Genomic DNA, 9,686 nt, shown 5'->3' with positions numbered 1-9,686 from the left:
TGGTTACGTATGTAACCTTAGTTCCCTGAAGGGAACGAGATGCTGCGTGTCCACGCCATACTCCCAGCATGCCCATGAGCACTTGCTTCAGTCTTATCAGAAGCTGTCGTGCTTGTGTTTGTGGTGTGCTTTATAGTTTCCTGGTCGATACGTCACCCCGCCTATGACGTTCCTTCTCGCCATTGGACTGATTTCATACGTGCTTCATACGCACTCACGCAGGGGCGTTCCCATTGCGATTACACGCAGCGCCTCGTTCCCTTCAGGGAACTAAGGTTACATACGTAACCAGAGACGTTTTTAAGGGGCACTCTAAATGCAATCGAGCTCTCCTTCCATTAAATCCAGAATACCTCTAGTTTATTTTTCTTGTTGTCATGTTATGCTATGACCTCTGTAGTGGACACCAGAAAAAAATGACAATGACAGAAAAAATGACAGAAAAAATGTAATTATATATAGGCAAAAATAATGGCAATATTTGAAAATCGATAATTAGGGCCAGAGCACCGATGGTGAGAGGACCCTATTGTTTTTGCTCTTCATCTTCTTCTTCTTCTTCTTCTTCTTCTTCTTCTTCTTCTCTTAAAATAATTAGTTTTTAGTTAGGGCCTAAACATGCTCAAACTCAACTCTTTGCACACGCTTCAGAATGAACTACAAGTCGGTCTCTTTGAATCCATCTACCACTTTTACATCTACCACTACTAATCCATCTACTACTACTTTGAATCCTTTCTACTTTTGTCGAAAGTTGACTAAATTTTGTCGCTGAGTTGTCTTCGCTGATACAGAGAATGGCGGCAAATACACAACCCTGCCAGACATAGCCAGGTGAGCATGACGTCACGCCCAGTCTCAAATTCCGTCCCGAATCCCTCTTATTTATTTTATTGTACAGGATTATAGATTCAATTGCAGTGATCAGAGAAGGGCTCATTCAGCCTATCAGGCAATTGTTTAAACATGTATGGGTTAGAAAAAATTATATTTTAACATGAAATGTTGCGCAATGCACCTTTAAGTATGGCCTTGAAGTTCATCCACTAACTGGGCTAACAGTAAACACTGTTCCACTGCCAAGTCTGGCTTTCTCGTCCATCTTGGTTTTGATTCCATGTTTGTTACATTAAACCAACATTAAAACCATCACTTAAATAGACATGCCAGCAATCAGTGTAATTGGAAAGAACAGAACAATTTTTATCATTCTAAGCCAATAAAATACCTTATAGGAAATTAACAGTATGGTAAATAAAAAATGGATTTATGTACACACACACACACACACACACATATATATATATATATATATATAGGAAAAAGTATGCATGTACAACCAACCAATCACAGTCTTCAAAAGATTGTGTCATACATAGCAACAGGGTCAACGCCGCCTCCTCACTAAGATTAAAGTTTTTGTCTTTTCCTTACTCAGAGTTGCTCTCAGATCAGTCCCGAATCGTTCTTAAGCTAAGACTCCAACGTAAAAAGTTTTTAAGCTAAATTAAGAGTTTTCTGAGAGGATTCTTAGAATCTTTATGAATATGGGCCCTGGTCCTTGGGTCCTAAACTGTTACCCCCTAACAAGCCGAAGCCATAAGATTCTGTAGCCATAAGACATGCACGATAATGTACTCTCATTCCTTCTCTGAATTGTGAGAGGCAATGGGCTCTATGCACGGCGGTGCGTGACGTATTTCCGGCGAAATAAGGATGCTCGATTACTTCCGCCGATCGTAGAGCGCTGCTATGCCGAGAACTGATGTAGGATTCTATGCTCTTTTACTATACACTAAAGGAACATTATTTACAAAACAGCAACCTGTCATTTTGGTTATGCTTTTTTTGCTTTATTTTAAATAAAAATAACTATATATATGGCATCTAAAAGACTGAGACTATCGTTTCAAAGACGGGAGGACAGCACCTCTAGCCACCACTGCTGTGTGCCGCAGTGTACAGCATCTGCAAAATTTAACACATTTCTCAGTTTCCATACGTTTCCTAAAGGCAAGGAAATTCAGAAGAGATGGTTAGTTAATATAGACGCTTTCAGCAGTGACAACATAAACAAACGATACTGCGCATGTGCATTAATTTGGCCCAAACTTAACTTCCGGCAGACTTGCAGAGACAATCCATAACAAGTAAATAACCTAGTAACTGGTATTTCTTGCCAGTCAAAGAAAATAAATGTTACCTGGCCAAACTGAAATGTGACACTACCCGTTGAACAAAAATTGGAGACAAGATGTTTTTCTACCGACGAGTCTGAGTTACCGCAGTGTTAAAAAAAAACTGTGGCGAGCTTGATAAGGTTAACATAGCTCCTTATTAGCTAGGCTACTTACATGCTTGCTAACCTTTTTTTAAGGTGGGTCTTCACATTGACAGCATGTTGGATGGATCTGTGCAGCGCTGTTTATGATACTAACCATTCAATACACAGACTGGTCCGCTGTCAATGTGTTTGCGAGAGAGAGAGAGAGAGAGAGAGAGAGAGAGAGAGAGAGAGAGAGAGCATGCGAATATGCGCTGCACGCAACTCTAGTCTTACAACTTTTCCCATCTTAAATTGTTAAAAACACGGAAATCAATATGTGGCGGTCAGCGCTGATAATGTGGTGGGCTGCCACTAATAAATGTATGGGAAACACTGTACCGGTTATCACTCAGATAAACATAGGCTATTTTTAATCCCGCCGTCTCCCTCATAGGAAACCTTGACATTTTTATTTTTAAAAATTGCGTTAGTTCCCTAGGTCAGGTTGCACCCCACAGCTCACCAACCTGCTCATCACCTTAACTTTCACTGCATTTGTAGTCAATGCCATATTATCCAGTAAACACTAATAAACGAACAGAACGGAAGTTAACTTTGGGCCAGCTCATCACCATGGCAACGCGTCTGATGAAAGCGTCTATAAGATGAGACCATTATAGAATTACACACCAGTCTAGAGTGTGCAGCCGACATTTCAATAAGACAGACATGATCAAGCCGCAAACGCCAAACGGACGCAGACGTCTGAAAAATGGAGCGTTCCCGGTGCTTTTTTAGTGGATGGACTTCACTATTCCTGCCCCACGGACTGGAGTTTGGGAAAGGGTAGAGCGACCAAACATAGAAACATTGCCCACTGAAGCTCCCTCTATGAATGTTGTGGAATATTCGGACCACGATTACTGCTCCAGTGCTGAGCCTGCTGCCCTGGATTTATGCCTGGACCACACTGAAGATCAAAGCGCGGAAATAGCGAGGCTGCAAAAACGAATTGAGGAGATAACCATCAGCAGCAGGTTCTGTTTGGAGCGGTTTGCTGCCTCCGATGATGACATTCGGTTTTTCACAAGGTAAGAACACATTAATTTTCCTTCACCTAACCACATGTCCTGCAGAAGTGACCAACAACAGCAATCTTATGCAATCCCTCTTTTGAAAAAGGACTGAATATGTTAATGATGAGTATGCTAATAAATCTGCAACTTAAAATGGTCTTTGGGCACTTAACATACAATCAAATAAAATATGGGTTGACAACACTTTATTTGACAATGTCCTGTTATTGTAATTTAAATGTTGAGTAATATTAATGAACTGGATGTACTTACTGTAGGGCTAGGTGCATGTAATATGTCTAATAATTTATAGTTATCACTATAATAAATAAAATGCAAAATCTGTACATTTAGTAACACATTAAAATAAAGTGTTACTTAAATGTTGTATGTCCCACAGGTTTGCAACTCATGCCCACTTAATGGCCTTTTGGAGGCAGATAGAGCCAGCAACAGGCAAGATCGTGCGCGTGACAAGAGCACGGACTGCAGCCAAGACAGATGAGGTTCCCCACACTGCCAATGCAACGGTACATTTATTCTGAAACATTTATTATGATTAAGATGATTTTTTTGTTTTACAATCAAACTTTCTGTGCCAGTTATGGTGTTTGTGTGATAGTAATAAATAAAATATTTTTCTTCTTTTCAGTCTCTTCAACCCATCGATGAGTTTTTCCTTTTTATGACATATCTCTCATTGGGTTTGGTGCAGAAGGATCTGGCTCACAGATTCAGAATTTACCAATCAACTGTTAGCCGCATAATCAACACATGGGCTAACTTTCTCTACACTGTGCTTGGAGCTGTGGGCATTTGGATGGATGACGAGACTGTCAAAGCTCACATGCCAGATGTTTTTCAGACTTACTCTGATACACAAGTGATTTTGGATTGTACTGAACTGCGGTGTCAAACACCAATTTCTCTTCTCCTTCAGACCGAGGTATTCTCCAACTACAAATCTCACTCCACTTTAAAAAGGGTTGATTGGGATGGCCCCTCATGGCGCTATAACCTTTGTATCATCTCTCTATGAAGGCGCTATCAGTGATAAGGAGATTGTTAAACAGTCTGGTATTGTGTGTAACCCCTATCCACTAACCATTTACACGAGGTCAGAGTTTTTTGATAGGGACCTGAGTTCTTTTATTTCTAACGATCCTTTACCCTGTCTTCTAATAGATTAACTTCCACTGAATCACTTTATACAAGCCGTCAGGTTACTTATAGCGCATGAGTTGTATGTTTCTTTTTAACTACAAAAATACACACACACTCAGAAATAAATGTTTAACAAATAAACTTGTATTAAATGTCCATAGAAGTGAAACTTTGTATTTAAATGAGATTGAATAAAATAAAATTAGAATTTGACAAATGTAAATAAAACAAACCAAATAAAATATCAAAACACCCTCTGTGATTGTCTTTTAACAGCAACTAAACACTGTTGTACAGTATTACAGTATAATTTAACTTTTAAGTCACTGTTTGAATGAATTTAACTCACTAAAGTTAACCATTTAAGCCTGAATCTTAACTGTATAGCTCTGTATAGCTTTTCAAGCTTTTCTAACCCTTTTAAACTTTCCAAATACTCAAAAATACAATCAAAATAAAAGGGAAAAAACACAGTTACAATATTGTTAGTGCACTTGAATGTTTAAACACCTCCCCACCCCGATGCAGGCCTGATTCGGAGCTTGAGTGCGTAGTGGCCGAGAAAACGAAACTGGCCCCTTCGCTCACGAGAGCAAACAAAAAGATTGTTTGAGTTAACTGGTTACCTCAATCTGATTTCTAGGGTGCGTTGAAACACATTCGCATTCATCATCATCATACTGAAATGTTCCTGAGTCCCGCGTGCGGCAATGTCTCCGTGCACAACCGGCCAACGCGTCGGATTCTCCCCAGATCACTGGACGACGCTCACCGACATCTCCAACCCGGGAAACGAAAGTCCGTCTCTTTATCCTGAAACTCCACTCGGTTTAAGCAGATGACGACAACAGTTTCGGTCCATAAAGTATGCTAACATGCACAGCGTTCAACTCTGGCCGAGCCAAATATGCAATGACAGTAAACTTACTTGAAACAGTCCCAAGTTAAAACAAGTCACTTCCTTAGCGAAGAAATACGAGCAGTACTTCTCATTACAGAACAGATTCTTGTTTTAAAACACTCAAAGACATCGCTGAAACTGCGTCTTTTTCTCTCGAATTCTCTCTCATCTCTCCTCTCGAACTCTCTCGAACTTTTTTTCTTTCGGTTTCCCTCCCCTCTCCCAATCTGATTGGATTACAAACTTGTCAGTCTCTTAATTGACCAATTCACATCAACTCACAACCCAAATTGAGGTTTGACACGTTTTCCACATGTACACCACAACCAAACTCTAATATATGCATGAAAAAAAACAATACATACATATTCACCAAACTTATTTCAAATTACAATAACATAAAATAAACCTTTTATCACAATTTTACCCTCCGTAAATATAAAAAAACTGAAAATAACAAATATATACATCAGGGTTACACTCTCCCCCTTCAAATGGTCTTCATGCCCCCATAAGACCAAGATTAACACTTATGCTCATTTACACTGAGAGGGGACAGGTACACGTTCACAATCTGTGTCAAAATGAATTAACATCTCAGGTTTCATAACTTATTCGAATGACAAGCCCACGATGTACTAAGGTAATAGGCCGGTTTGTAGGTACTCCTGGCTCATCATAACTGAGTCGAATGACGGGTTCTACCTTGCGTCTGAGTCTATAAGTATGCCTACTTTCTTCAGCTTTACCAGAGTCATATGAAACGGGATTGTCTCCCCCTTCAGACTCCGACTCTACTGCTTCAGCTACAGCAGACTCAGCATTGTTCCCCACCATTTCATCAGGTACAACAGGTGGTTCTTCTACATCACTCTGCTCACTGACAGACAAATTATCTTCCGCCAATGCTACCGGCTCGCTATCCCCATGTTCTGGCGCTTTTCTGAAGGAATCCAGTAACTCTTGGCAAATTTCTGACTCGCCATAATACACTTCATCCTCAGAACTAGATGAGCTTACTGAAAAATCCACAGAAACACGAGGTAACCGAGCAGCCTCGGTTCTTGATGCTTTTGTGGATTCTCTCCTTGCTCGTTCAGCCCTTGTCACCGGTTTACGAGAGACTTTTTCTTTCACAGCAGAGTTACCAAACCGGACAAACTCTCCAATTGGGAGCAAATGATCTCTGTGCAACGTTCTTTCTCGCCCAAATCCATTTTCAGGTTTCACACGATATACAGGCAAATTGGGCAATTGTTCCACTACAAGGTGCGGAACGGAACACCACTTATCTTGAAGTTTGTGTTTCCCTTTGAGTCCCACATTTCGAACCAATACTCTGTCTCCTTTAGCTAAGACCTGGTGCCGGACCCTACGATCATAGTAAGTTTTGTTTTTCTGATGGTTTCTCAATGCTGCAGCAGAAGCAAGTTCGTAGGCCTCCTGCAGATCAGCTTTCAACTTTTGAACATACTGCGTATGAGTAGTATTTTCCTTCCCATGGGGAAAAAGTCCAAAACAAACATCAATGGGCAATCTAGCCTCTCGCCCAAATAGCAAAAAATAGGGCGAGTAACCTGTTGCCTCATTGAATGTGCAATTGTACGCATGTACCAATGAGGCAACGTATTGACTCCACCGTTGTCTCTTTGCTGACTCCAGAGTGCCCAGCATTGACAATAGCGTCCTGTTGAAACGCTCTGGCTGTGGGTCACCCTGTGGATGGTAGGGCGTTGTCCTAGACTTTCGGATACCTAGCATACGGAGAAACTCCTGGATCAGTTGGCACTCAAAATCTCGCCCCTGGTCAGAATGTACTCGTGCAGGTAGACCATAGTGGACGAAAAACTTCTCAAACAGGACCTTTGCCACGGTGGTCGCTTTTTGATCCCTAGTGGGATACGCCTGAGCGTAACGAGTATAATGATCGGTAATTACCAAGACATTTGCGAACCCTTTGCTGTCAGGCTCTAGGGATAAAAAGTCTATGCAGACTAAATCAAGGGGTCCTCTACTGGTAAGCTGATTTAACGGGGCTGCTCTCTGTGGGATAGTCTTGCGAGCAATGCACCTACCACAATTTTTCACGTAAGACTCAATGTCAAGACCCATTTTTGGCCAGTAAAACCTGTCTGTAATCAATTCTTTGGTCTTGTCAATACCTAAATGCCCTGACTCATCATGAAGAGACCTTAGAACTGTCTGGCGATACACTTCCGGCAAGACTAACTGTGTACGTTCTTCACCCTTATCTGTCTGCGTTACACGATGCAAAACATTATCCAAAAGGCGTAATTTTTGTCTCTGGCGCTGAAGTAGGGTAACAGCTGGGCTATCTCCCTTCACAGTAGATACTACATTTCCGGTCTCTAGTTCTCTCTTCACAACTCCAATAACAGCGTCGGTATCCTGAGCCCCCCTTAAGTCATCCAAGGATAACAGTTCCAAAGACTCACCACCTAACTGTACAGGACAAATGAATGCCGCCGGGAGACCATCAGGATGAACCCCTAACTGATCGGCTAACCTGTGGGGAGTACTGGAAGGGACATCAACTTGAGCGAGTTTGCATACAGCTTTTACACCAGAAGGCGCGATCTCAGTCCACTTATCCGGAGCTGGGTCATCGTGCGGATTGCGGGACAATAGATCAGCATCCGTATTAATGCGACCTGGCTTGTACTGAATAGTAAACTCGTAGGTGGCGAGAGCGGCCAACCAACGGTGTCCAGTGGCGTTCAGTTTTGCACTGCTCAGCACGTAAGTGAGAGGATTGTTGTCGGTGCGAACAGTAAACCGTACCCCATACAAATAATCGTGAAACTTATCGACCACAGCCCATTTAAGGGCTAGGAATTCAAGCTGATGGATAGTGTAGCGCTTCTCCGTTTCACTCAACTTACGGCTGGCGTACGCGACTGGGCGCAACCCGTCCGGGTATTCTTGATTAAGGACCGCTCCAAGACCATTCATACTTGCATCTACATGCAAGATGTATGGCCTGGACGGATCTGCAAAGGCCAAAACTGGTGCATGAGTCAATCGGTAAATAATTTCCCTAAACGCCTCAGTACATTCGGTAGTCCAGCGATCTCCAAAAGGTTCTGCCTCTTTGAAGTACCCCTGAGCCGCCACGGTCTTAGGCTTTGTTTTCCCTTTACCGGCAGGTGGATACCCTTTCGTTAAGTCAGTGAGTGGTCGCACTACAGAGGAATAACCCTTTATGAACCTGCGGTAATAACCGCAGAAGCCCAGAAAGGACCGCAGCGACTTCAGGTCATGTGGCTGCTTCCATTTTGCTACTGCCTCGATTTTTCCAGGGTCGGCCGCAATACCCTCTGCCGACACCATATGACCAACATATTTAACCTCAGGCTGGCAAAATTGACATTTGTCAATAGAGACTTTTAGACCACATTCTTCCAATCGATCTAGAACTTTAAACAGACGCTCTTCATGTTGCTCCAAAGTTCGTCCAAAGACAATGATATCATCAAGATAGACGATGGCTTCGAGGAGATGCATGTCCCCAATGGCCCTCTCCATCAGCCGTTGGAATGTGGCTGGGGCTCCAGTTATTCCCTGGGGCATACGTTCAAATTGGAAAAACCCCAAAGGGCAGATGAACGCAGTTTTTTCTTTATCCTCCTCGGCCATCTCTATTTGATAATACCCACTCCTGAGGTCCAGAACAGAAAACCATTGGCTACCCGCAAGGCAGTCCAATGCGTCATCTATCCTGGGGGTGGTATATTGGTCAGGTATGGTGCGACTGTTTAGAGTGCGGTAGTCCACACACATTCTTACATCACCATTCCTCTTCCGAGCAATGACGATGGGGGATGCATATGGGCTCCGCGACTCTTTAATAATTCCGGTGGTCATCAAATTTTTTAAGTGCCGACGAACGTCTTCAACATCAGCAGGGGCAATACGCCGTGACCGCTCACGGAAAGGGGTGTCGTCTCTCAGCCGAATATTATGTTTAACTCCCTGCGCTAACCCCACATCAATATCAGATAGGGAAAACACATTCACTCTTTCTGATAATTTTTGTCGGAGTCGATCTTTCCATGTCTGAGGCACAGGGGAGTTACCAAAATCAAACAATTCTGGATCGAGAATTTGATGGTCCTCTGTTACTGCACGTGCGTCTCTCACTGTGTCTGTGGCATAAACCCTGGCTAGCACTGTCCCGTTCGGTATTAACTTTTCCTTAAAAGTGTCATTGCGAACCAAGACTTTGAGTTGATTTGCCTTCATTGCCGAAAAGGGAACC

General features: G+C 42.5%; 1 protein-coding gene and 1 long non-coding RNA gene across 2 annotated transcripts; one reads left to right on the top strand and one right to left on the bottom strand.

The window, feature by feature from the left end:
- Window positions 1-2,785: 2,785 nt before the first annotated feature.
- On the top strand, window positions 2,786-4,700 carry LOC148971450 (uncharacterized). Its single transcript, XM_089122475.1, has 3 exons — window positions 2,786-3,357; window positions 3,743-3,872; window positions 3,995-4,700. Exons 1-3 carry the CDS (start codon window positions 3,068-3,070, stop codon window positions 4,379-4,381), a joined length of 807 nt encoding a protein of 268 aa, XP_088978601.1. The 5' UTR covers window positions 2,786-3,067; the 3' UTR covers window positions 4,382-4,700.
- On the bottom strand, window positions 4,629-5,722 carry LOC148971449 (uncharacterized). The gene is made up of 2 exons (XR_016147164.1): window positions 5,435-5,722; window positions 4,629-5,319 (listed from the first exon to the last, which is right to left on the bottom strand). It is a non-coding gene; the product is annotated as an uncharacterized LOC148971449 (long non-coding RNA).
- Window positions 5,723-9,686: the final 3,964 nt, after the last annotated feature.

The sequence above is a fragment of the Pimephales promelas genome, chromosome 17 (assembly GCF_988280905.1).
Source record: "Pimephales promelas chromosome 17, fPimPro1.hap1.1, whole genome shotgun sequence".
Classification (NCBI taxonomy): domain Eukaryota; kingdom Metazoa; phylum Chordata; class Actinopteri; order Cypriniformes; family Leuciscidae; genus Pimephales; species Pimephales promelas.
Note: the sequence above shows the minus strand (reverse complement) of the source record. Positions and strands in the feature narration are given on the sequence as shown.